Genomic DNA, 27,500 nt, shown 5'->3' with positions numbered 1-27,500 from the left:
CGTAATTTAGCCGAGTGACCCCCGCTCTCCCGTTCTCTGTGACTCAACATAGCCCCGGGCTGCCGCCTCTTTTCCAAACCCGCAGTTCGTCAATATTTTGCCTAATATCTGGTGATTCCTGCGTGTTTTCGTGTGTTTCTAGGTTCAGGTGTGTAGATAGTAGTAGCAGAAGGAAGTAGAAAGGAGAAATAAAGGAGGATAAGGAGGAAGGAAGGAGAAAGAGAGAAGGAAGAGGAGGAGCAGGTAAGGCAAAATATTTTTCTTCCTTCATTTCCTCAATATTTTGTGTAATATCTCGTGTTTTGATGTGTTGCTAGGCTCAGACGTGGAGATGGAAGCAATGGGAGGAAGAAGAAGGACAAACAAAGGAGGAGGACGAAGAAGAAATGAGAAATAGAGGCGGAATAGGAGAAGGAGCCAAGGTGTAATATTTAGGTAAGTGTCCCTTTTAATCCTTACGTTCTTTATAATGCATACTGTTGGTTTTGGGGCATATTTGGGGTATTTTGGGTGCGTTTAGTAGTGTTGTGAGTATGTTTGGGTGTATTTCGTGTGTTTTCAGTGTGTGTTAGATCTTTTAGCTATATTTTCCGTACCTTGAGTGCGTGGATTGAGATGTGTTTCAGTATTTGCAAGTTTTGAGTGTGTTTGGGGTGTATTTTGAGGGGTTGGTTGGTGTTCTAAGTGTTTTGGGTTAATTTTGAGTATTTTAAGCTGTGTGAGTGTGTGTTGGGGGTCTTTTGGGTGTGTGTGGGGGTGATTTGGGTGTTTCTAGTGAGTTTTAGGTGTGTTTGGGGACATTTTGAGGTGTTGCGTGGCTTTTTGAGTGTGACAGGGCATGATATTGAGTGTTGTAAGCGGTTTGAGTGTGTGTGAGGGTGATTTTGGTGTATATTGGATGTTTTTAGTGAGTTTTACGTGTGTTTGGGGTATGTTGAGGTGTTGCGTGTTGTTTTGAGTGTGTTTTGGGTTAGTTTTGAGTGTTTTAAGTGGCTTGGGTGTGTGGGGTGATTTGGGTGTATTTTGAGTGTTTCTAGTGAGTTTTACGTGTGTTTGGGGGTATGCTGAGGTGTTGCGCGGTGTTTTGAGTGTGTTTTGGGTGTGTGGGAGTGATTTTGATCGTGTTGTGGGACGTTTTTGTGTGTTTTGAGTGTTTAGGGATAAAATTTGAGTGTTTTAAGTAAGTTTTAAGTGATCCAAGTATTTAAGTTTAAATGATCCAATAAATGAGGGTGTGAGAGTGGCAAGGTATAATCTGAGGAACATTGCTTTCATAAGGAGATATTTGCATGACTATTCTGTCAAGTCTCTGATTCAAAAACATGTTATAGCCAAGCTGGACTAATGCAACTCCTTGTATTATAACCTGCCAAATTATCAATCAAGGAAATTACAACTGACAATGAATAGAGCTGCCAGAATGATCAAATATGTTTCCCCTCGCGACAGAGTAACGCCTGTAGGCCTACTCAATAGTACTCATTGAGCTGCATTGCTTACCGATAAAGGCTCGTATTGCTTACAACATTTGTGTGTTAACTTATCAAGTCATGACTAGTGGAAAACCTGTTTATTTAAGAACGTTATTGCATCCATTTGAGGTTAGGACAAGTGTTGTAGTGAGGCATGCAGGTGCAGCAGAGGAGTACAGCCTAAATGAGCCAAGATGTAACTCAGATACGGGTTTGAGAGCCTTTCAAGACTGTACAATAGGCAAGGCTTCCAGTGCAGGTCAAGGCCAGCAATAACATTGAACTTTTTAAGAAAAGACTAAAGACATATTAATTCAGGGATGCCTATGATGTGTCAGATAGGACTGCCACTCAACATTATACTGTGTAACATTTTAATGTGCAATTTTTATGTTTGATTACTTAAACTACATTACATGTATAGCTAGAGTTTATCGTGTGTGTGTGTGTGTGTGTGTGTGTGTGATCAGTTTTTACAATATTTTATACAGTACTCTGCTAAGTATTGTGATTGATTGATCGATTAATACATTTATTGTTGAATTAATCAATAAATACAATAAAGGAGGAGGATGGGCCTTTATTTTTATATTTAATTACTATAGAATAGAGGCTCTACAGAGCGCCACTAGTTGGCGGAGCAGCCTGCCAGGGTCTCAATGTAATGACAAAGAATAAAGAATAAATAAGATAATAATTGGTCCCGTAGTCTCTAATGGCGCGGCGGTCAAGGAGGAAGCCTATCGGCTATGCCCGTGTGAAGATCTCCTTATCTTAACGTTATTTCCTGCGTTACCCTGCGGCGGCGGCGTCCCTTACTGCTCTCAGGGTAAGTGGCGCCCCTTGCCGTGCTGTGGGGGGCGTGTGGGGGCGTGGGCAGCGGAGAAATAGGTGAAATAAGAGAGGGGTGTGTCGTGGGTGGCTTGGGACGCAAATCTCCTTAGAGGGTATCTTGAAAAATGTTAATAAAAGGTAATCTCATCAAAGTATCTTGGTCCACACACTATCTTAGCCTAAACTAACTTAACTATGTCCTTTGGTGTTGCAAGTAGTGTGTTGCGATGTTTGTATGAGTGGGTGTTGGTGTGTGTGGCAGTGTTGTGAGGGAACACTCTGGGCTCATTCCTAACATTACCATTACTCATGTTACGAGTGCTTCAGAAAGTGGCGTTGTAAGTTGCGCCCACACCTAAGCCACCTTGGGAGAAGATGGTGGGGTTTAAATAGTGTTCCCAGCTAAGCCACTAAGCCAGGAAAGGTAGTGCCATTACATTACCTGGCACTGTCCCCGAGAAGCCATCCCGCGCGCTCGCCTCTATTCCCGGCTCCCACTTCACAGCTCCGCCACGCATATGGTCAGAGAGAGAGAGAGTTGGTTGTCACCTCAAAGGTGTCTGGCAACACCAACAACACCACACCAGTGTGTGTCAGTGTCAGTGTTCATGTTGTTGTTGTTGTTGTTGTTGTTGTTGTTGTTCCAGGTGGAGGCAGAGTGGAGCCAGCACGTCCTGCCAGCCAATCTTCCCCAAGGCTCCCTGCAGGACTGGCTGTGGCGTGTGCTGGTGGTGCTGCTGTGGTGAAGGCCGTCATCCCTACCACCACCATGGATAGTCACCAGCAGCACCAGCACCAGCACCAGCAGCACCAACAGTCAGCCTCAGGTGTGGGGAGACACAGGCTTGTTAGGAATTATGAGTGTGGTGAGTGTGGCAAGACATTTCCCTACAAGTCTTCCCTCACCACACACAGCCTGTCACACAGTGGTGTTAGGAATTATAAGTGTGGTGAGTGTGGCAAGACATTTGCTACAAATCTCACCTCACCACACACAGGGTGACACACAGTGGTGTTAGGAATTATGAGTGTGGTGAGTGTGGCAAGACATTTCCCTACAAATCTCACCTCACCACACACTGGCTGACACACAGTGGTGTTAGGAATTATGAGTGTGGTGAGTGTGGCAAGACATTTACCACAAAGTCTCACCTCACCACACACAGGCTGACACACAGTGGTGTTAGGAATTATGAGTGTGGTGAGTGTGGCAAGACATTTACCACAAAGTCTCACCTCACCACACACAGGCTGGCACACAGTGGTGTTAGGAATTATGAGTGTGGTGAGTGTGGCAAGACATTTGCCTACAAGTCTCACCTCACCACACACAGGCTGACACACAGTGGTGTTAAGAATTATGAGTGTGGTGAGTGTGGCAAGACATTTACCACAAAGTCTCACCTCACCACACACAGGGTGACACACAGTGGTGTTAGGAATTATGAGTGTGGTGAGTGTGGCAAGACATTTGCCTACAAGTCTCACCTCACCACACACAGCCTGACACACAGTGGTGTTAGGAATTATGAGTGTGATGAGTGTGGGAAAAATTTGCCACCATTTCTAATCTCAACAAACACACCTTCAGACACACTGGGCTGAGGGACTTTAAGTGTGATGATTGTGGCAAGTGTTTCATGACAAAGGTTGACATTGCACGCCACGTCAAGATTCACTTTTGAGGTGGTGTGTTGTGTGGACCAGTGGCGCCACACCCGTGCTTGTAGTGGTGGTGGTGGTGGTGGTGGTCTTTTTGTAAAGGAGTTTCAATAAATGTTTGTAATAAACCTTTGTTTTGTTAGTTGATTATCACTCAAGGTGTGTGTGTGTGTGTGTGTGTGTGTGTGTGTGTGTGTGTGGCGAGGCTGTTGTTTAGGCATAGTGACCAGTTAGGTCTATGTAAAGCCTCTCTCTCCGTGCTGGTGGCTGCCTGGCGGTGCTGTGTGTATGTGCTGCCTTGTTACTGTGTGTGTGCTGTGAGTGCTGTGCTGTGGCTGCCTGGCAGTGCTGTGTGTATTTGCTGCCTTGTTACTGTGTGTGTGCTGTGAGTGCTGTGCTGTGCTGTGGCTGCCTGGTGGTGCTGTGTGTATGTGCTACCTTATTACTGTGTGTGTGCTGTGAGTGCTGTGCTGTGCTGTTGGGTGTCTTTCCTTCCCTCTCCCCGCCCACAACCAGGCTCCTCCCCTGGGCGCCCCTCACTCACTTGTAAGGCACTGTGCACACACCACTCCTTCACCAAGGCCACAGTGTGTGTCAGTGTCAGTGTTCATGTTGTTGTTGTTGTTGTTGTTGTTCCAGGTGGAGGCAGAGTGGAGCCAGCACGTCCTGCCAGCCAATCTTCCCAAGGCTCCCTGCAGGACTGGCTGTGGCGTGTGCTGGTGGTGCTGCTGTGGTGGAGGCCGTCATCCCTACCACCACCATGGATAGTCACCAGCACCAGCACCAGTCAGCCTCAGGTGTGGGGAGACACAGGCTTGTTAGGAATTATGAGTGTGGTGAGTGTGGCAAGACATTTCACTACAAGTCTTCCCTCACCACACACAGCCTGTCACACAGTGGTGTTAGGAATTATAAGTGTGGTGAGTGTGGCAAGACATTTACCAGAAAGTCTCACCTCACCACACACAGGGTGACACACAGTGGTGTTAGGAATTATGAGTGTGGTGAGTGTGGCAAGACATTTCCTACAAGTCTCACCTCACCACACACTGGCTGACACACAGTGGTGTTAGGAATTATAAGTGTGGTGAGTGTGGCAAGACATTTACCAGAAAGTCTCACCTCACCACACACAGCCTGACACACAGTGGTGTTAGGAATTATGAGTGTGGTGACTGTGGCAAGACATTTACCACAAAGTCTCACCTCACCACACACAGGGTGACACACAGTGGTGTTAGGAATTATGAGTGTGGTGAGTGTGGCAAGACATTTACCACAAAGTCTCACCTCACCACACATAGCCTGACACACAGTGGTGTTAGGAATTATGAGTGTGGTGAGTGTGGCAAGACATTTGCCTATAAGTCTCACCTCACCACACACAGCCTGACACACAGTGGTGTTAGGAATTATGAGTGTGATGAGTGTGGGAAAAGATTTGCCACCATTTCTAATCTCAACAAACACACCTTCAGACACACTGGGCTGAGGGACTTTAAGTGTGATGATTGTGGCAAGTGTTTCAAGACAAAGGCTGACATTGCACGCCACGTCAAGGTCCACTTTTGAGGTGGTGTGTTGTGTGGACCAGTGGCGCCACACCCGTGCTTGTGGTGGTGGTGGTGGTGGTCTTTTTGTAAAGGAGTTTCAATAAATGTTTGTAATAAACCTTTGTTTTGTTAGTTGATTATCACTCAAGGTGTGTGTGTGTGTGTGTGTGTATTCACCTAGTTGTAATTTTTCCAGGGCCTGAATATCATACTGGTGTGGCCCCGTCTCCATATCTACACACACCCAACTTTCCTTTCAAACTGTGCACACTCCTCGCTGACACCACCTCCTCACTCAGACTATTCCACACCTCCACACATCTTTGTGGGAAACTATATTTCTTCACATCCTTCAAGCATATTCCCTTGGCTATCTTTTTACTATGTGATCTCGTAGTTCTATTTAAATTTTCCTCTCTCAACATCATTTGCTCATTATCCACTTCATCCAAACCGCTCAACAGTTTATAAACCTGTATTAAATCTCCTCTTTCTCTTCTTTGTTCCAAGGTAAGCAAATTCATTTCTTTTAATCTCCTCATAGGTCATTTCTGCCAATTCCAGAACCATTATTGTTGCCATTCTCAGCAATCTCTCCAACTTCCTTATATGCTTCTTTTTATAAGGGGACCAAACCACCCCAGCATATTCCAATCTTGGTCTAATTACCCTACTAATTAATTTCTTCATCATATCTTTATCCATATAATGAAAGGCTAATCCAATATTTCTAATCAAATTATATGTTTCTCCAAACATCTTGTCAATATGAGCCTCAAACTGCCCATGGTCTTGTATCATCACTCCCAAATCCTTTTCCTTTTCCACCTTTCTCAACACTACTCCTTCACCCAGCTTCTATGACCCTCTTGGCGGTCTTCCACTCTTCCCCATCTCCATCACATGACTTTTGCTCAGATTAAATTCCATCTCCCACCTCTTGCTCCACTCCCAAATCCTATCCAGATCTGCCTGTAAAATTTCACAATCTTCTTCACTCTTCACACACCTACACAACTTCGCATCATCCGCAAACAAATTAATATAACTGTTTACTCCCTCTGGCATATCATTAATATAGACAAGGAAAAGTATTGGTGCCAGCACTGAACCTTATGGGACTCCACTCTCCACCACCAACCAGTCCGACCTTGCATCCCTTATTACCGTTCTCATCTCCCTCCATCTCAAGTAGTTTTCCATCCACTTTAACACTTTTCCCTTCAATTCTCCATAAATCTCTAATTTCCATAGCAGTCTCATGTGCGGTACCTTGTCAAAAATGTGTGTGTGTGTGTGTATAATTCACGTCAGTCGCCTGGTGGTCACCCAGCCAGTCTTCCCCATTACGGAGCGAGCTCATACACCGATCTTCCGGTAGGACTGAGACCACACGCCGGGACAGCGAGGCCACAACCCCTCCAGTTACACCCCGTACCTATTTACTGCTGCCTCAACACATCCTACACATTAACACACCACAACACACTCCACACACCGGGACAGCGAGGCCACAACCCCTCTAGTTACACCCCGTACCTATTTACTGCTGCCTCAACACACCCTACACATTAACACACCATTGTGTGGGGGTGATTTCGGTGTATTTTGAGTGTTTCTAGTGAGTTTTAGGTGTGTTTGGAGGTATTTTGAGGTGTTGCGTGGTCTTTTGGGTTAGTTTTGAGTGTTCTAAGTGGTTTGGGTGTATTTTGAGTGTTTCTAGTGAGTTTTAGGTGTGTTTTGAGGTGTTGCGTGGTGTTTTGAGTGTGTGTGTGTGTGAGTGATTTTGGTGAATACTATGAGCTTTGAGCGTGTTTTGGGGCATTGTTGTGTGTGTTGACTTTTGAGTGTCTAGGGATAAAATTTGAGTGTTTTAAGTAATCCAAAACTAACGAGAAATAAAGTTAAGATAAAAAGAATAATTAGACAAGGAGAAACACTGTAAATAAGCAAAATATTAAGATAATAATTGGTCCCGTAGTCTCTAATGGCGCGGCGGTCAAGGAGGAAGCCTATCGGCTATGCCCGTGTGAAGATCTCCTTATCTTAACGTCATTTCCTACGTTACCCTGCGGCGGCGGCGTCCCTTACTGCTCTCAGGGTAAGTGGCGCCCCTTGCCGTGCTGTGGGGGGCGTGTGGGGGCGTGGGCAGCGGAGAAATAGGTGAAATAAGAGAGGGGTGTGTCGTGGGTGGCTTGGGACGCAAATCTCCTTAGAGGGTATCTTGAAAAATGTTAATAAAAGGTAATCTCATCAAAGTATCTTGGTCCACACACTATCTTAGCCTAAACTAACTTAACTATGTCCTTTGGTGTTGCAAGTAGTGTGTTGCGATGTTTGTATGATGTTTGTAGTGACCAGTTAGGTCTATGTAAAGCCCCTCTCCGTGCTGGTGGCTGCCTGGCGGTGCTGTGTGTATGTGCTGCCTTGTTACTGTGTGTGTGCTGTGAGTGCTGTGCTGTGGCTGCCTGGCGGTGCTGTGTGTATGGCCTACCTTGTTACTGTGTGTGTGCTGTGAGTGCTGTGCTGTGCAGTGCTGTGCTGTTGGGTGTGTCTTTCCTCCCCTCTCCCTGCCCACAACCAGGCTCCTCCCCTGGGCGCCCCTCACTCACCTGTAAGGCACTGTGCACACACCACTCCTTCACCAAGGCCACAGTGTGTGTCAGTGTCAGTGTTCATGTTGTTGTTGTTGTTGTTGTTGTTCCAGGTGGAGGCAGAGTGGAGCCAGCACGTCCTGCCAGCCAATCTTCCCAAGGCTCCCTGCAGGACTGGCTGTGGCGTGTGCTGGTGGTGCTGCTGTGGTGGAGGCCGTCATCCCTACCACCACCATGGATAGTCACCAGCAGCACCAGCACCAGTCAGCCTCAGGTGTGGGGAGACACAGGCTTGTTAGGAATTATGAGTGTGGTGAGTGTGGCAAGACATTTCCCTACAAGTCTTCCCTCACCACACACAGCCTGTCACACAGTGGTGTTAGGAATTATAAGTGTGGTGAGTGTGGCAAGACATTTACCAGAAAGTCTCACCTCACCACACACAGGGTGACACACAGTGGTGTTAGGAATTATGAGTGTGGTGAGTGTGGCAAGACATTTACCACAAAGTCTTCCCTCACCACACACAGCCTGACACACAGTGGTGTTAGGAATTATGAGTGTGGTGAGTGTGGCAAGACATTTACCACAAAGTTTAACCTCACCACACACAGCCTGTCACACAGTGGTGTTAGGAATTATGAGTGTGGTGAGTGTGGCAAGACATTTCCCTACAAGTCTTCCCTCACCAGACACAGGGTGACACACAGTGGTGTTAGGAATTATGAGTGTGGTGAGTGTGGCAAGACATTTGCCTACAAATCTCACCTCACCACACACAGGGTGACCCACAGTGGTGTTAGGAATTATGAGTGTGGTGAGTGTGGCAAGACATTTGCCTACAAATCTCACCTCACCACACACAGGGTGACCCACAGTGGTGTTAGGAATTATGAGTGTGGTGAATGTGGCAAGACATTTACCAGAAAGTCTCACCTCACCACACACAGGCTGACACACAGTGGTGTTAGGAATTATAAGTGTGATGAATGTGGCAAGACATTTACCACAAAGTCTCACCTCATCACACACAGGGTGACACACAGTGGTGTTAGGAATTATGAGTGTGGTGAGTGTGGCAAGACATTTGCCTACAAGTCTCACCTCACCACACACAGCCTGACACACAGTGGTGTTAGGAATTATGAGTGTGATGAGTGTGGGAAAAGATTTGCCACCATTTCTAATCTCAACAAACACACCTTCAGACACACTGGGCTGAGGGACTTTAAGTGTGATGATTGTGGCAAGTGTTTCATGACAAAGGCTGACATTGCACGCCATGTCAAGGTCCACTTTTGAGGTGGTGTGTTGTGTGGACCAGTGGCGCCACACCCGTGCTTGTAGTGGTGGTGGTGGTGGTGATGGTCTTTTTGTAAAGGAGTTTCAATAAATGTTTGTAATAAACCTTTGTTTGTTAGTTGATTTTCACTCAAGGTGTGTGTGTGTGTGTGTGAAGTTGTTTTCCTGTATAAGGTGTGACTGTGTGTGGTATTTGTGGCAGGGTAAGTATTAGCCACACTTGCGGTTGACTGATGTGAGCAGTGCTGTGTCCCTCCCTGCTGGCCTGTTGGTGCCCCAGGGTGTGCACCAGCCCAGACTGAGCCTTGGTGAGCACTGCGGCATGGATGCAGCAGTCTTCACCAAGCTGTGTCAGGCGTCACCAACCAGCCGTGTGTGTTGAGTGTGTGACTGAACTCTGAGCAAGGGACCCAACACAGCCCTGCAGTGGTGACCTGTCTCTACTGTCCATTCATTGCCTCCTCCTCCTCCTCCTTATCAGTGAGTTTGTTCTGGTGCTTCTCTCTGCTGGTGAGGAACACGTTACATTGCAGTGTTGGTGATGTAAGCCAACTAGAAACACTGCCATAGAGAGAGAGAGTACCATTTGGGAGCATTTTGAGGTATTGCTAGGTGTTTTGAGAGTGTTTCCGGTTAATTTTGAGTGTTCAAAGTGGTTTTGGAGTGTAGGGGTGGTTTGGGTGTATTCTGAGTGCTTCTAGTGATTTTAGGTGTGTTTTGAGGTGTTGCGTGGTGTTTTGAGTGTGTGTGTGAGTGATTTTGGTGAATACTATGAGCTTTGAGCGTGTTTTGGGGCATTGTTGTGTTTTGACTTTTGAGTATCTAGGGATAAAATTTGAGTGTTTTAAGTAATCCAAAACTAACGAGAAATAAAGTTAAAATAAAAAGAATAATTAGACAAGGAGAAACACTGTAAATAAGCAAAATATTAAGATAATAATTGGTCCCGTAGTCTCTAATGGCGCGGCGGTCAAGGAGGAAGACTATCGGCTATGCCCGTGTGAAGATCTCCTTATTTTAACGTCATTTCCTACGTTACCCTGCGGCGGCGGCGTCCCTTACTGCTCTCAGGGTAAGTGGCGCCCTTTGCCGTGCTGTAGGGGGTGTGTAGGAGCGTGGGCAGCGGAGAAATAGGTGGAATAAGAGGGGTGTGTCGTGGGTGGCTTGGGACAATTCTCCTTGGGGTTACTCACCTGGTTACTCACCCTTAGCTCCCAGACCTGAAAAATGCAAGGAAGAGTAGGAAAAAGGTAGCTTGGAAAATGGGTACGCCAGTTAACTTTGTGTGTAGATTACTGGATGATTGTAACAAACTGTGAGTGGACTGGAATGTGTACCCAATGAAACTGTTCAGAAATGCAGGATATATTATTGTGCAGCAAACAGCACCACATGTTACTCCACAAAGTCGTACAGAATGTCGCCTAAATGAGTGTGAAGGGCTGATTTGAAGGATGGCAGGGAGTTCAGAGCAACAACATGGTCAGGCAAAGAATTCCATAAACGGACACACCGGAATGAGAAAAATCGATATCTAATAAGATACACTGAACTGTACTGCTGGTGAGCTAATTTAAAACGGTGTCCACGAGTATGTGCGTGTGGTGTTGTGATGAATAAGTCCTCGGGAGAGACAGAACACTCAGAGTAGAAGATCTTCCAGTACTTTATTATGTCAGCACGAGTAAGGCGTCCACGTACAGAGTAGAGGTTAAGAGCTAACAAACGCTCTTTGTAGGACAGTCCAGTCATTCCGTCTATGTGTCCAGTCCACGACCTCTGAACACTTTCTAGCATCTTTTAGGTCTCCAAGATAACATGTGTTCCATAGGCATGAACAGTATTAGTATAAAATTCTGTGATCTACAAATAGTTGCTTTTAGTAAATTTGGTGCCAGCCCTGCAGCCTTGTTAGCTGTGGTTTTTATGTGCATGTGGAAGTGTAAAGAAGTGTCAACCAGTACACCAAGATCCTTGTGGGCATTAACCTTTTGTATATCTGTACTATTGAGTGAGTAGGTGTTATATGGGCCTGTGTCTTGCTCTGGAAAAGTGCCTCTGTTGAATCTCAGTGTGACACATTTATCTATATTTAAAGAAAGCCCCCAGGAGTTTGATATTCTATATATAGAGTTGATCTCACGTTGGCAGTTAGATAAGTCAACAACTGTGTGGGTGTGCGGCAAGTTACGAATGGGCATATAAATCTTTAGATCGTCAGCAAATATTTTGCAATTATTGTTTATGTAAGACGGTAAGTGGTTTACATAGATAACAAAAAGTAAAGGACAGAGAACTGAACCCTGGGGTACTCCACTGGGGATTAACCTGTGACTGCTTGGGACGCCTGTAACAGAAACAGACATTGTTCGCTGAGTGAGGAAGTCTTTGATCCACTGTAGGAGGACACCAGAGATGCCAAGACAGGAAAGTTTTTGTAGGAGAATAGTGTGGGTGACAACTTCAAATGCTTTAGAAAAATCAAGCAGAATTAAGTCTACTGTATATCCACTGTCTAGCCAGGATGTGATAGAGTTGTAAGTAAGCAGTAATTGGTCCTCAGTTGATCTCCCTCTCCTGAAGCCAAACTGGTCTGTTGATAAAATGCCATTACTATTGAGATAATCTGTAAGACCGTCAACCACTATGCGCTCTAGAGTCTTGCAACACACTCATGTTAGGCTTGTTGGTCTGTAGTTTAACGGGTGATGGCGGGAGCCTTTTTTGAAAATAGGGGTAATTTGAGATACTTTTCACTTCCTAGTGGAAATTATCTCAAATGTGTGTATGTGCTGCCTTGTTACTGTGTGTGTGCTGTGAGTGCTGTGCTGTGCTGTTGGGTGTGTCTTTCCTCCCCTCTCCCCGCCCACAACCAGGCTCCTCCCCTGGGCGCCCCTCACTCACCTGTAAAGCACTGTGCAGTGTGCACACACCACTCCTTCACCAAGGCCACACACTGTCACTGAGTGGACCAAGCCAGTGCCACCACCACCAATAGACACACCACTCACATTTGCTCACCCCTCCTTACCATTGCCATACCTTGGTTGTCACCTCAAAGGTGTCTGGCAACACCAACACCACCACACCAGTGTGTGTCAGTGTCAGTGTTCATGGTGTTCATGTTGTTGTTGTTGTTGTTGTTGTTGTTCCAGGTGGAGGCAGAGTGGAGCCAGCACGTCCTGCCAGCCAATCTTCCCCAAGGCTCCTGCAGGACTGGCTGTGGCGTGTGCTGGTGGTGCTGCTGTGGTGGAGGCCGTCATCCCTACCACCACCATGGATAGTCACCAGCAGCACCAGCACCAGCACCAGCACCAGCAGTCAGCCTCAGGTGTGGGGAGACACAGGCTTGTTAGGAATTATGAGTGTGGTGAGTGTGGCAAGACATTTACCAAAAAGTTTAACCTCACCACACACAGCCTGACACACAGTGGTGTTAGGAACTATGAGTGTGGTGAGTGTGGCAAGACATTTACCAGAAAGTTTAACCTCACCACACACAGGTTGACACACAGTGTTAGGAATTATGAGTGTGGTGAGTGTGGCAAGACATTTACCACAAAGTTTGACCTCACTGCACACAGGTTGACACACAGTGTTAGGAATTATGAGTGTGGTGAGTGTGGCAAGATATTTGCCTACAAGTCTCACCTCACCAGACACAGGGTGACACACAGTGGTGTTAGGAATTATGAGTGTGGTGAGTGTGGCAAGACATTTACCACAAAGTTTCACCTCACCAGACACAGGGTGACACACAGTGTTAGGAATTATGAGTGTGGTGAGTGTGGCAAGACATTTACCACAAAGTCTCACCTCACCACACACAGGTTGACACACAGTGTTAGGAATTATGAGTGTGGTGAGTGTGGCAAGACATTTGCCTACAAGTCTCACCTCACCACACACAGCCTGACACACAGTGGTGTTAGGAATTATGAGTGTGGTGAGTGTGGCAAGACATTTACCCAAAAGTCTCACCTCACCACACACAGCCTGACACACAGTGGTGTTAGGAATTATGAGTGTGGTGAGTGTGGCAAGACATTTGCCTACAAGTCTTCCCTCACCACACACAGGGTGACACACAGTGGTGTTAGGAATTATGAGTGTGGTGAATGTGGCAAGACATTTACCCAAAAGTCTCACCTCACCACACACAGGGTGACACACAATGGTGTTAGGAATTATGAGTGTGGTGAGTGTGGCAAGACATTTGCCTACAAGTCTCACCTCACCACACACAGGGTGACACACAGTGGTGTTAGGAATTATGAGTGTGATGAGTGTGGGAAAAGATTTGCCACCATTTCTAATCTCAACAAACACACCTTCAGACACACTGGGCTGAGGGACTTTAAGTGTGATGATTGTGGCAAGTGTTTCATGACAAAGGCTGACATTGCACGCCACGTCAAGGTCCACTTTTGAGGTGGTGTGTTGTGTGGACCAGTGGCGCCACACCCGTGCTTGTAGTGGTGGTGGTGGTGGTCTTTTTGTAAAGGAGTTTCAATAAATGTTTGTAATAAACCTTTGTTTTGTTAGTTGATTATCACTCAAGGTGTGTGTGCGTGTGTGTGTGTGTGTGTGTGTGTGTGTGTATTCACCTAGTTGTATTTTTCCAGGGCCTGGGTATCATACTGGTGTGGCCCCGTCTCCATATCTACACACACCCAACTTTCCTTTCAAACTCTGCACACTCCTCGCTGACACCACCTCCTCACTCAGACTATTCCACACCTCCACACATCTTTGTGGGAAACTATATTTCTTCACATCCTTCAAGCATATTCCCTTGGCTATCTTTTTACTAAGTGATCTCGTAGTTCTATTTAAATTTTCCTCTCTCAACATCATTTGCTCATTATCCACTTCATCCAAACCGCTCAACAGTTTATAAACCTGTATTAAATCTCCTCTTTCTCTTCTTTGTTCCAAGGTAAGCAAATTCATTTCTTTTAATCTCCTCATAGGTCATTTCTGCCAATTCCGAACCATTATTGTTGCCATTCTCTGCAATCTCTCCAACTTCCTTATATGCTTCTTTTTATAAGGGGACCAAACCACCCCAGCATATTCCAATCTTGGTCTAATTACCCTACTAATTAATTTCTTCATCATATCTTTATCCATATAATGAAAGGCTAATCCAATATTTCTAATCAAATTATATGTTTCTCCAAACATCTTGTCAATATGAGCCTCAAACTGCCCATGGTCTTGTATCATCACTCCCAAATCCTTTTCCTTTTCCACCTTTCTCAACACTACTCCTTCACCCAGCTTCTATGACCCTCTTGGCGGTCTTCCACTCTTCCCCATCTCCATCACATGACTTTTGCTCAGATTAAATTCCATCTCCCACCTCTTGCTCCACTCCCAAATCCTATCCAGATCTGCCTGTAAAATTTCACAATCTTCTTCACTCTTCACACACCTACACAACTTCGCATCATCCGCAAACAAATTAATATAACTGTTTACTCCCTCTGGCATATCATTAATATAGACAAGGAAAAGTATTGTTGCCAGCACTGAACCTTGTGGGACTCCACTCTCCACCACCAACCAGTCCGACTTTGCATCCCTTATTACCGTTCTCATCTCCCTCCATCTCAAGTAGTTTTCCATCCACTTTAACACTTTTCCCTTCAATTCTCCATAAATCTCTAATTTCCATAGCAGTCTCATGTGCGGTAACTTGTCAAAAATGTGTGTGTGTGTGTGTGTGTGTGTATAATTCACGTCAGTCGCCTGGTGGTCACCCAGCCAGTCTTCCCCATTACGGAGCGAGCTCATACACCGATCTTCGGGTAGGACTGAGACCACACACCGGGACAGCGAGGCCGCAACCCCTCCAGTTACACCCCGTACCTATTTACTGCTGCCTCAACACACCCTACACATTAACACACCATTGTGTGGGGGTGATTTGGGTGTTTTGAGGTGTTGCGTGGTGTTTTGAGTGTGTGTGTGAGTGATTTTGGTGAATACTATGAGCTTTGAGCGTGTTTTGGGGCATTGTTGTGTGTGTTGACTTTTGAGTGTCTAGGGATAAAATTTGAGTGTTTTAAGTAATCCAAAACTAACGAGAAATAAAGTTAAGATAAAAAGAATAATTAGACAAGGAGAAACACTGTAAATAAGCAAAATATTAAGATAATAATTGGTCCCGTAGTCTCTAATGGCGCGGCGGTCAAGGAGGAAGACTATCGGCTATGCCCGTGTGAAGATCTCCTTATCTTAACGTCATTTCCTACGTTACCCTGCGGCGGCGGCGTCCCTTACTGCTCTCAGGGTAAGTGGCGCCCCTTGCCGTGCTGTGGGGGGCGTGTTGGGGCGTGGGCAGCGGAGAAATAGGTGGAATAAGAGAGGGTGTGTCGTGGGTGGCTTGGGACGCAAATCTCCTTAGAGGGTATCTTGAAAAATGTTAATAAAAGGTAATCTCATCAAAGTATCTTGGTCCACACACTATCTTAGCCTAAACTAACTTAACTATGTCCTTTGGTGTTGCAAGTAGTGTGTTGCGATGTTTGTATGAGTGTATGAGTGGGTGTTGGTGTGTGTGGCAGTGTTGTGAGGGAACACTCTGGGCTCATTCCTAACATTACCATTACTCATGTTACGAGTACTTCAGAAAGTGGCGTTGTAAGTTGCGCCCACACCTAAGCCACCTTGGGAGAAGATAGTTTAAATAGTGTTTTCAGCTAAGCCACTAAGCCAGGAAAGGTAGTGCCATTACATTACCTGGCACTGTCCCCGAGAAGCCATCCCGCGCGCTCGCCTCTATTCCCGGCTCCCACTTCACAGCTCCGCCACGCATATGGTCAGAGAGAGAGAGAGTTGGTTGTCACCTCAAAGGTGTCTGGCAACACCAACAACACCACACCAGTGTGTGTCAGTGTCAGTGTTCATGTTGTTGTTGTTGTTGTTGTTGTTGTTGTTGTTGTTGTTCCAGGTGGAGGCAGAGTGGAGCCAGCACGTCCTGCCAGCCAATCTTCCCCAAGGCTCCCTGCAGGACTGGCTGTGGCGTGTGCTGGTGGTGCTGCTGTGGTGGAGGCCATCATCCCTACCACCACCATGGATAGTCACCAGCAGCACCAGCAGTCAGCCTCAGGTGTGGGGAGACACAGGCTTGTTAGGAATTATGAGTGTGGTGAGTGTGGCAAGACATTTCCCTACAAGTCTTCCCTCACCACACACAGCCTGTCACACAGTGGTGTTAGGAATTATGAGTGTGGTGAGTGTGGCAAGACATTTACCCAAAAGTCTTCCCTCACCAGACACAGGGTGACACACAGTGGTGTTAGGAATTATGAGTGTGGTGAGTGTGGCAAGACATTTGACTACAAGTCTTCCCTCACCACACACAGGGTGACACACAGTGGTGTTAGGAATTATGAGTGTGGTGAGTGTGGCAAGACATTTACCACAAAGTCTCACCTCACCACACACAGCCTGACACACAGTGGTGTTAGGAATTATGAGTGTGGTGAGTGTGGCAAGACATTTACCACAAAGTCTAACCTCACCACACACAGGGTGACTCACAGTGGTGTTAGGAATTATGAGTGTGGTGAGTGTGGCAAGACATTTACCACAAAGTCTCACCTCACCACACACAGGGTGACACACAGTGGTGTTAGGAATTATGAGTGTGGTGAGTGTGGCAAGACATTTGCCTACAAGTTTCACCTAACCACACACAGGCTGACACACAGTGGTGTTAGGAATTATGAGTGTGATGAGTGTGGGAAAAGATTTGCCACCATTTCTAATCTCAACAAACACACCTTCAGACACACTGGGCTGAGGGACTTTAAGTGTGATGATTGTGGCAAGTGTTTCAAGACAAGGGCTGACATTGCACGCCATGTCAAGGTCCACTTTTGAGGTGGTGTGTTGTGTGGACCAGTGGTGCCACACCCGTGCTTGTAGTGGTGGTGGTGGTGGTGGTGGTCTTTTTGTAAAGGAGTTTCAATAAATGTTTGTAATAAACCTTTGTTTTGTTAGTTGATTATCACTCAAGGTGTGTGTGTGTGTGTATTGACCTAGTTGTAATTTTTCCAGGGCCTGGGTATCATACTGGTGTGGCCCCGTTCCATATCTACACACACCCAACTTTCCTTTCAAACTCTGCACACTCCTCGCTGACACCACCTCCTCACTCAGACTCACTCAAATGTCAACAAAAGTAATGAACTGGAAAGACAAACAGACAAGTGAACTTTCAAGAATGAAATGAAAGCAAAAACTTAGTGAGGTATTGTATTAACACCATTAACACCCCTCCCCCCTCCCCCACACAGTACTGAAGGGGTTAGAATAGTGAAGACTGTGGCCATTAATATCCTGACCTCTATACACCCTTCCTAATGTCCTAATGGTCTAATGGTACACAAATCTCAAGGTAACAATGTGTCCCAGTACTGAAGGGGTTGAAATAGTGAAGACTGGCCATTAATCCCCTCCATAGACACTTCCTAATGTCCATAGACACTTCCTAATGTCCTAATGGTCTAATGGTACACAAATCTCAAGGTAACAATGTGTCCCAGTACTGAAGGGGTTAAAATAGTGAAGACTGTGGCCATTAATCTTGTGACCTCCATAGACCCTTCCTATGTCAATAAAATGGTCTAATGGTACACAAATCTCAAGGTAACAATGTGTCCCAGTACTGAGATTTCTGTACCATTTTATTGCCATTAGGAATTGTGAATGGAGGTCACAAGATTAATGGCCACAGTCTTCACTGTTTCAACCCCTACATGAGTTTCTGAAGCTGTAAAAATCACCAAATAGTCACCAAGATGTACTGTCTGGGCCACATCTTGCTCAGTACTTCAAATAAAACAGTGGCACTTCAACATATATTTATTTGAAGTGTTGGGTGACATATGGCAACGTTCTAAGGATCATGTCAACCGCACCTTATGGCACATTTTGGTTTTATTTTTGAATGAGGAGGAAAAACACGCCATGGTGCTCAAAGGGTTAAGTTCGAGGGAGGGAATTTTAAAGACATTGCAAGTTTTTCAGCTAATTCTGTTTTAAGGGAGCTGGCATTTCGAGTGGACCTTTATTGAAGTCTTTTTTTAATATCTTCCTGTCTGGCTTTCGTTTTTCTTCCTTTCTTGCTTAGATAAAAGGAAAAAGAGATTTTTTTTTTTCTACGTAGGGAAGAGGGCCAGCCTAGGGCAAAAAAAAAAGTAGGTTAAAAAAAAAGGCCCACTTGACCGCTGGCTTTCCAAAGAGTTCAAAAAGTGCCAAAACCGTCAGACAGAATTAGGGGAGCAAATGCCTCGATGCCTCCCTCTTAAAGAAGACAAGTTGTAGGAATTCGGAAATACAGATGCAGGGAGGGAGTTCCAGAGTTGTCCAGTGAAAGGGATGAAGGATTGAGCGTACTGGTTAACTCTTGCATTAGAGAGTTGGACAGAATAGGGATGAGAGGAAGAATGTTTGCCATTACATTGTACGCCCGCCAGTCATCTTGAGAGACACACACACACACACACACACACATTTATGGCGATTCTATAAGTTTATGAGCGTTTATCCTCGCTTCTTTGAGAGAGAGAGAGAGAGCAGCAGCTGGGTCTATAAAATGGTCTAATGGTTTTTTTAGGGGAGGCAAGATCATGTATGAAATTTGGTTGTTTGAACGTAAGAGGCTGGGGCATTGTTAAGGAAGGCACTTAGAGAAGGACTGGAGTGTGATTGTTAGAAATGGAGAGGGTAGAGAATGGGGTGTAAGGAGGTGGAGGAGTGAGGTAGACAGAGTAGTGAAAGGTGTGGGACTGAGTGACTGGAGGAATAGGATTGAGCAAAAGAGTACCTTGGAGTGGTATAGAGAGAAAGAGGTGGCAAGTGGTATAATGGCAGCCTGGGTGGGGACCTTCTCTCCGAGCTAGGGCACAGTGCATTAAGGGTGGGCACGATACGATTCCGGATTTGATTCTGTCGATCTCGCCGCAGACAGCATGGTATCGATACCTTGGCCTGTCAATTTTTTTTTTTTTTTTTTTTTTTTTTATAGCTTAATTTGTGATACGGAACTGTGATAAAGTATTGGCTAGGGTATATTATATGTATTATATATATGAAAATGAATGTATTTTTTTCTTTGAAAGGATATAGTGAAATAAAGGAATATTTAGTTATGAATATAACAATTTTGCCATAATCTTAGGATGTATTATGTATTTTTGCCATTCTTGTGATTATATTATTGTTTGGCATTTTTAATAGGAATCTCCCTTTCATTTTGTGATACGGAACTGTGGTAAAGTATTGGCTGTGATTATACACTGAAATATTTTTTGTAATATTTTATTTTGTATATAAAGTATTTTCATAATAAATATCAAATACCTCAACCAATTAATTGTGTATTTGTTCCTCTTCCATGTGTGTGTGTGTGTGTGTGTGTGTGTGTGTGTGTGTAGAAAAATAATATTCCTGAATCGCTTCACACACTGCCACAATAGCAAGGCAAATCGTGATTGCAAGGAGGCGGTACCAGTGTCGTGGACGTGAAGGGCATGAAGGGATACCAGAATCAGTTGGCGCTAAAACGGGAAAATTATGGAGAGAAATATTAGCTTTTACGTTTTTTGACCCTGAATGTGAATAAATAATCTAGTATTTTGTATGATCTTAATTCCTAAACGCAAGAAATAAGGAAGTTCTAGGTTGAAAAGGGAAATTTTAGCTTGTATGCAGGGAAATATTGGCTATAGTCGATCTGGCAGCTCTGCACAGTGCATGGATATGAATGCAAGAAGTGTGACATGGGAGAGGACGAGATGGTGGGTCATGTGGTGGTGGAGTGTGTGAAGTATGCCAGAGACAGGTATGAGATGATGCAAGTGGTGGTGAGAGAGCTGGGAGATGACAGGAAGGGAATGGATGGTGGTGCTGCTGGGACTGTGTGGGGAGACGAATGGAAGGATGATCGAGGCTGTAAAAGAGCTGTGGGAGTGTGGGGAGACGAATGGAAGGATGATCGAGGCTGTGAAAGAGCTGTGGGAGTGTGGGGAGACGAATGGAAGGATGATCGAGGCTGTGAAAGAGTTCCTGGAGAGAATGTGGCGTGCTAGATGCAGGAACTAGTGCTGTGTAAGATGGTGACTCTCCTTTTTATTGTTTGTGTGGTTTTTGTCTCTTATTTTCCCTACAGGCGCTGGTGATACAAAGGCCTAACTCTGCGTCACCTGTAGCATCAAGATTAAGATCAAGATACACACACACACACACACACACACACGTGGACCACAGCTGGTGTTGTGGTGCGCTGTGGTGAACTGTGGTGGTCTGTGGTGGTGTGTGGTGTTGCCTTGTTAAGCTGTGAAGTCTGTGTGGTGAGTGGGGACCTGGGGGGCGTGTGTGTGTGTGTGTGTGTGTGTGTGTGTGTGTGTGAGAGAGAGAGAGAGGGGTGAGTGTGGCACGTGGAGTGAGTGACCTACTGGCTAAATGAGAGAATAATGACAATGTAATTCTGGGATTGGTGCAGGAACATTTCAATACAGCGCTCCAAGGTTATACAATGCACCACCTAATGATATAAAGTGTATAAAGTGGAGTGAGAATGTTGTAGTTTTTAAGGAAAGGCTAAAAACGTTTATATTACGAGAATGTTATGACGTGGAGATGTGCGTCACTGAACGTTGTGTATTGTAATGGGCGATGAGGATTTACTTTTCATTTGTTCAATTTAATTTCTTTAGCCAAAACAAACAATAAAAGTGAGTGAGAGAGTGAGAGAGAGAGAGAGAGAGAGTGGTGTCGAAAATTCACTAAAAATATCACTTAAATAAATATCTGAAAGTCCTTTGGGTCTGATCGGCACTCTCCAAAAGAAGCCATCCCGCCCTTGAGAGAGAGAGAGACAGACAGACCAAGCCTGCTCCTTCTGACCTCTCTCTCTCTCTCTCTCTTCCTCCTCCTCCTCCTCCTCCTCCTCCTCGTGACCTTATGTAACCTGACCTTACAGAACGATGGCCGCCATGACCTCCCTGGCGGCACAGCTGGAGCGCCTGGCCACCCCCCAGACCTCCATCCTTGACCTTGCTCGAGATAAGAGGTCAATTCTATTTAGTCCTGCCGAGGCTGCCAAATATGGACGGGATGTATATTTTGATATTGGTGAGTGTCGTGGTGGTGGTAGTAGTAGTAGTAGTAGTAGTAGTAGTAGTAGTAGTTTTTGCAGTTATACAAGTAGAATAGTAGTAGTAGTTGTAGTAGTAGTAATAGTGGTGGTAATAGTTGTAGCAGTAATAGTAGTAGTAGTAGTAGTAGTTATAATTTTACAAGTAGTAGTAGTAGTAGTAGTAGTATTTGCAGTAATACAAATAGAATAGTAGTATTAGTAGTAGTAAGAATTGTGGTAGTAGTAATAGTAGTAGTAGCAGCAGTAACAACAACAACAACAACAACAACAACAACAACATAAATCCCATTCCAGGTCGCAGTGGTTTTGACGTTCTGGCCAAAATTGACTTGAGATTTGCCACATACTCCAACACACTCTTCGGGAGGGCGTCTCGTGACCTTCAGAGGGCTGTGGAAGGTCAGGAGGTCAACATGAGACTGGATAAGGAGTTGGAGGCTTTCCTGCTGCTACTGTCTCCTTATCTACAGAAGGAGGCTGCTCTGAAGGCCCTGGAGTGGCTGGTCTATAGGTCTGTGTCTGTGTGTGTGTGTGTGTGTGTGTGGGGCAGGGAGAGAAGGAAGAGAGAGAGGGGAGGAGGAAGAGGAGAGAGAGAAATAGAGGTTTTATGAGTGTGTTTGTGAGAGAAAAGTGTGTTTGTGTGTGTGTGTGTGTGTGTGTAAGGAGAGAGAGAGAGAGAGAGAGGAGAGGAGGAGGAGGAGGAGGAGGAGGAGGAGGAGGAGAGGAGAGAGAGAGAGAGAGCAGAGAGAGAGAGAGAGAGAGAGAGAGAGTGAGTGAGTGAGTGAGTGAGTGAGTGAGTGAGTGAGTGAGAGAGAGAGAGAGAGAGAGAGAGAGAGAGAGAGAGAGAGAGAGCGACTGAGAGAAAAAGAAGAAAGAGAGAAAGAAAAAGAGAAGAAGAAATATGATAAAAAACTAACAAAAATTATCTCCCCACACACACACACACACACACACACACACACACACACACACACACACACACACACACACACACAGGTACCAGGTTAATGACATGAACAAACGCGCTCTCCTGATGTGCGTGTTCCCATATTACGAATCGGCACTGTTTACGCGAGTTTTGCAAGTTGTGGCACTGTCGGGGGACCAGGGGGAGTGGCAGTGGCTCTCCCAGTGCCAGAAGAGTGCCAGGCCACCCCCCAAGCTCTCCATCTTCACCCAGTGGGCCAAAAAACAGGTGTTTCGAAATTTTGTCGCAGATTATCTCAAAAAAATGCTGAAGGTTTGTATTGAGTGTCTCTCTTTTTCTCTCTCTCTCTTCAAATAGGCCTGTGAGTGCTATAGGCCTCAGAATAATAAAATAAATAAATACATAGGCCCGGTGTCAAGGAAAACATTCTTGTAGCCCTAAATTAAATCGACTAGGATGTAATGTTATGCTTTGAATATTTATCATTTTTTGTTGTTTTGGGATAATAATTAATTCTCTCTCTCTCTCTCTCTCTCTCTCTCTCTCTCTCTCTCTCTCTCTCTCTCTCTCTCTCTCACAGGTCCACAGCAGCAAGAATCTTCCATCCATAGCCTCGTCTTTCTTCATCACGACAGTTCTAGGGGGACTCGGAACTGTTGAGGTGTGTGTGTGTGTGTGTGTGTGTGTGTGTGTGTGTGTGTGTGTGTGTGTGTTAATATAATTCTCTCTCTCTTTCTCTTTTTCTCCCTTTCTCTATCTTTCTTTCTCTATCTTACATATCTCTCTCTCTCTCTCTCCCACTCCTACACCCCCGTCTCTCCCCCAGGTGACAGACGACCACCTGGCAAGCATCGTTAAGTCCCTCCCACAGTGCCTAGCCTCCCTTCACCCACACCTGGTCAGTGGCACCTACCTCATTGTGGCACACCTGGCTTGCAACACACACCTGGCACCAAACACCCTTAGTGCCATTGTCTCCTTGCTGCTAAAGGTAATAATAATAATTGTGGTATATATGTAATTGAGTTGTAATTATATATTTAAAAACCCTATGTGTGTTTTTGGGGTGTTTTTGGTGTGTTTTGGTGTGTTTTGGTGTGTTTTGGGGTGTTTTTGTGTGTTTTTGGTGTGTTTTGGGGTGTTTTGTGTTTTTGGTGTGTTTTGGGTGTTTTTGGTGTGTTTTGGTGTGTTTTTGGTGTGTTTTGGGTGTTTTGGTGTGTTTTGGGGTGTTTTTGGTGTGTTGTGTTGTGTGTTTTGGTGTGTTTTGGGTGTTTTTGGTGTGTTTTGGGGTGTTTTTTGTCTTTTGGGGTGTTTTGGGGTGTTTTTGTTGTGTTTTGGGGTGTTTTTGGGCTGTTTGGGTGTTTTTTGGGATGTTTTGGTGTGTTTTGGGGTGTTTGGGTGTTTTTGTCTCTCTCTCTCACTCTCACACTCTCTCACACTCTCTCTCTCTCTCCCAACAGACACCCCCGCCAACCCCAGAGCTCTTCCAGCCCTGCCTGTTGACCCTCCTGGCATTGTCACACCACCAGGACCTGACAGGGGTGCCTGGGGAGATCCTGGCACCCCTGGGGGAGAGGGAGGGGCTGCTTGATTACCTACAGGACCTAGCAAGAGAGAAGAGTGTGGCAGCCCTGGTGTGCCCTTATATTCTGGGGTGTTTAAGGTGTGTTCTGGTGTGTTTTGGAATGTTTTTGGTGTGTTTTGCTGTGTTTTGGGTATTTTTGGGGTGTTTTGGAGTGTTTTTGGTGTGTTTTGGAGTGTTTTTGGTGTGTTTTGGGATGTTTTGGTGTGTTTTGGGTGTTTTGGAGTGTTTTGGTATGTTTTGGTGTGTTGTGGAGTGTTTTGGTGTGTTTGAGTGTTTTGGTGTGTTTTGGGTGTTTTGGGGTGTTTTGGTGTTTTTTTTGGTTGTTTTGGTGTGTTTTGGGTGTTTTGGTGTTTGGTGTGTTTTGGAGTGTTTTAGGTGTGTTTTGGGTGTTTTGGTATGTTTTGGGTGTTTTGGTGTGTTTTGGGTGTTTTGGGGTGTTTTGATATTTTTGGATGTTTTGGGGTGTTTTGGTGTGTTTTGGTGTGTTTTGGGGTGTTTTGGTGTGTTTTGGGGTGTTTTGGATATTTTGGGTATTTTGGGTGCTTTGGTGTGTTTTAGGGGTGTTTTGGGTGTTTTGGGGTGTTTTGGGTGTGTTTTGGGATGTTTTTGGTGTGTTTTGGGGTGTTTTGATGTGTTTTGGGGTGTTTTGGAGTGTTTTGGTGTGTTTTGGAGTGTTTTGGTGTGTTTTGGAGTGTTTTGGTGTGTTTTGGGTGTTTTGGGTGTTTTGGTGTGTTTTGGAGTGTTTTGGTGTGTTTTGGGGTGTTTTGGGTGTTTTGGTGTGTTTTGGGTGTTTTGGGTGGTTTAGGTGTGTTTTGGGGTGTTTTGGTGGGTTTGGTGGGTTTTGGGGTGCTTTTGGTGTGTTTTGGAGTGTTTTGGGGTGTTTTGGTGTGTTTTATAGTTTATTGGTGTGTTTTGGGTGTTTTGGGTGTTTGGAGTGTTTTGATGTGTTTTGGGGTGTTTTGGCATTTTTGGGTGTTTTGGGGTGTTTTGGGGTGTTTTGGTGTTTTGGTGTGTTGGGGTGTTTTGGAGTGTTTTGGTGTGTTTTGGTGTGTTTTGGAGTGTTTTGGGGTGTTTTGATGTGTTTGAGGTGTTTTGGGTATTTTGGTGTGTTTTGGGTGGTTTTGGGTGTTTTGGGGTGTTTTTGGTGTGTTTTGAGGTGTTTTTGGTGTGTTTTGGGTGTTTTGGGGTGTTTTTGGTAATTTTTCGGGTGTTTTGGGTGTGGTAAGATTAATTATTAGTGATATAAGGTTTTAATCTCTCTCTCTCTCTCTCTCTCTATCTCTATCTCTATCTCACAGTTCTCTGATGGAAGAAGATAAGAAGATGAAGAAGAAGGAAGGGAAGGAAATAAAGAAGGAGAAAGAGGAGGAGGAGGATGAGGAAGAGGATGAGGAGGAAAGGAAGAAAAGAATAAGAAGAAAGAGGAGGAGGAGAAGAAGAAGGAGAAAGAGAAAGAGAAGAGAAACAAAGAGAGAAAGTTTCACAGATTAATTAAAACTTTGGAAGATTTAGTGATGTCGTCTTCCGATGCTGCCAAAGTCATCTGGTGTGTGTGTGTGTGTGTGTGTGTGTGTGTGTGTGTTTTTGAGTGTTTGGGGTGTGTTTGGGAATGTTTTGGGTGTATTTGAGTGTGTGTGAAGGCTAGAAATCTGTTTTTTGAAGGAATTTGAGTGTGTTTGTGTGTGTGTTTATTTGGGGGTGTTTTTGAGTGTTTGGGGTGTGTTTGAGGATATTTTGGGTGTATTTGAGTGTGTGTGAAGGCTAGAAATCTGTTTTTTGAAGGAATTTGAGTGTGTTTGTGTGTGTGTGTTTATTTGGGGGTGTTTTTGAGTGTTTGGGGTGTGTTTATGGATGTTTTGGGTGTATTTGAGTGTGTGTGAAGGCTAGAAATCTGTTTTTTGAAGGAATTTAAGTGTGTTTGTGTGTGTGTGTTTATTTGGGGGTGTTTTTGAGTGTTTGGGGTGTGTTTGGGGATGTTTTGGGTGTATTTGAGTGTGTGTGTGTGTGTTTGAGTGTGTGTGAAGGCTAGAAATCTGTTTTTTGAAGGAATTTTAGTGTGTGTGTGTGTGTGTTTATTTGGGGGTGTTTGGGGTGTGTTTGGGGATGTTTTGGGTGTATTTGAGTGTGTGTGTGTGTGTTTGAGTGTTTGTGAAGGCTAGAATTCAATTTTTGAAGGAATTTGAGTGTGTGTGTGTGTGTGTGTGTGTGTGTGTCTGGAAGCTAGAAATTGTGTTTTTAAGGGTTTTGAGTGTGTGTGTGTGTGTGTTTGAGTGTGTGAAGGCTAGAAATCTGTGTTTTTGAAGGTATTTGAATGTGCATTTGTGTGTGTGTGTGTGTGTGTGTGTGTGCAGAGACTTAACCCAACCCAACCCAACCCAACCTAACCTAACTTAAACACCCCCCCCCCCAGGTCAGTGTTGGAGGGCCTGAGCCGCCACCCTGGGCTTCTGTGCATCGATGTGGCACAGTCCCTGAGGTCCCTGGAGAGGTGCCACCCTGAGGGCCACACCCAGGCCATCGCTCGCCTCTCCGCACTTCAAAATGACGCCAAATGTGGACACAAGTATAGAAAGGTGTGTGTGTGTGTGTGTGTGTGTGTGTGTGTGTGTGTGTGTGTGTGTGTGTGTGTGTGTGTGTGTTTCTCTTTTTCTCTCTTTCTCTCTTTCTCTCTTAGATACTTAAATATCCACTTAAACACTTAAATATCCACTCAAACACTTAAATATCCACTTAAACACTTAAATATCCACTCAAATGCTTAAATATCCACTTAAACACTTAAATATCCACTCAAATGCTTAAATATCCACTTAAATACTTAAATACCCACTTAGATATCCACTTAAACACTTAAATATCCACTCAAACACTGAAATATCCACTCAAACACTGAAATACCCACTTAGATATCCACTTAAACACTTAAATATCCACTTAAACACTAAAATATCCACTCAAACACTGAAATACCCAGTTAGATATCCACTTAAACACTTAAATATCCACTTAAACACTAAAACATCCTCTCAAACACTGAAATACCCACTTAGATATCCACTTAAACACTTAAATATCCACTTACCCACCTATCCGTCTATCCACACAGGTTCTACAGGCCCTTCTCCTCCCGTCCGCCTCAAATGAACCTTATTGCTTCACTCAGTTGGTCCACACAAATGAGGTGGTTCGGTCCGCTGCTGCTAAGGGCTACTTGGAGAGGCTGGCCCGGGGTGTGGTAAGTAGTAGTAGTAGTAGTAGTAGTAGTAGTAGTAGTAGTAGTAGTAGTAGTGGTAGTAGTAGTAGTAGTAGTAGTTGTTGTTTTGATTTTGTGGTCCTATTTCTGTGTTTCTCTCTCTCTCTCTCTCTCTCTCTCTCTCTCTCTCTCTCTCTCTCTC

General features: G+C 44.9%; 2 protein-coding genes and 1 long non-coding RNA gene across 3 annotated transcripts in view; all 3 read left to right on the top strand.

The window, feature by feature from the left end:
* The first annotated feature begins 1,656 nt into the window (after positions 1-1,656).
* On the top strand, positions 1,657-13,947 carry LOC123506717 (zinc finger protein 60-like). The gene is made up of 10 exons (XM_045258986.1): positions 1,657-1,683; positions 2,163-2,301; positions 2,954-3,133; positions 8,390-8,562; positions 8,794-8,898; positions 9,130-9,212; positions 9,661-9,790; positions 10,315-10,489; positions 12,573-12,787; positions 13,755-13,947. Exons 1-10 carry the CDS (start codon positions 1,657-1,659, stop codon positions 13,776-13,778), a joined length of 1,251 nt encoding a protein of 416 aa, XP_045114921.1. The 3' UTR covers positions 13,779-13,947.
* Positions 13,948-15,334: 1,387 nt separating this feature from the next.
* On the top strand, positions 15,335-17,415 carry LOC123504850. Its single transcript, XR_006674978.1, has 3 exons — positions 15,335-15,715; positions 16,376-16,534; positions 17,217-17,415. It is a non-coding gene; the product is annotated as an uncharacterized LOC123504850 (long non-coding RNA).
* A 3,240-nt stretch (positions 17,416-20,655) lies between these two features.
* The window catches only part of LOC123506705 (HEAT repeat-containing protein 1-like), a 28,198-nt gene continuing 21,353 nt past the window's right edge, over positions 20,656-27,500 (top strand). Inside the window, 11 exon segments of the mRNA XM_045258976.1 lie at positions 20,656-20,783; positions 21,416-21,567; positions 21,887-22,103; positions 22,589-22,832; positions 23,101-23,181; positions 23,347-23,511; positions 23,981-24,183; positions 25,404-25,575; positions 25,578-25,651; positions 26,516-26,678; positions 27,212-27,340. Of these exon segments, the coding sequence (XP_045114911.1) occupies positions 21,420-21,567; positions 21,887-22,103; positions 22,589-22,832; positions 23,101-23,181; positions 23,347-23,511; positions 23,981-24,183; positions 25,404-25,575; positions 25,578-25,651; positions 26,516-26,678; positions 27,212-27,340 (1,596 nt within the window). The 5' untranslated portion in view covers positions 20,656-20,783; positions 21,416-21,419.

This window comes from Portunus trituberculatus, chromosome 2, assembly GCF_017591435.1.
Source record: "Portunus trituberculatus isolate SZX2019 chromosome 2, ASM1759143v1, whole genome shotgun sequence".
NCBI lineage: Eukaryota > Metazoa > Arthropoda > Malacostraca > Decapoda > Portunidae > Portunus > Portunus trituberculatus.
The sequence above is the reverse complement of the archived record's forward strand: the minus strand, read 5'-3'. Positions and strand labels throughout refer to the sequence as shown.

Coding starts and splice junctions, on each gene's coding strand:
- LOC123506717 (XM_045258986.1), top strand. CDS start 1,657: ATGAGCCAAGATGTAACTCAGATACGG. Junction 3,134..8,389: donor GCACCAACAGTCAGCCTCAG/GTGTGGGGAGAC, acceptor AGTCAGCCTCAG/GTGTGGGGAGACACAGGCTT. Junction 9,791..10,314: donor AGGCGTCACCAACCAGCCGT/GTGTGTTGAGTG, acceptor AAGAATAATTAG/ACAAGGAGAAACACTGTAAA.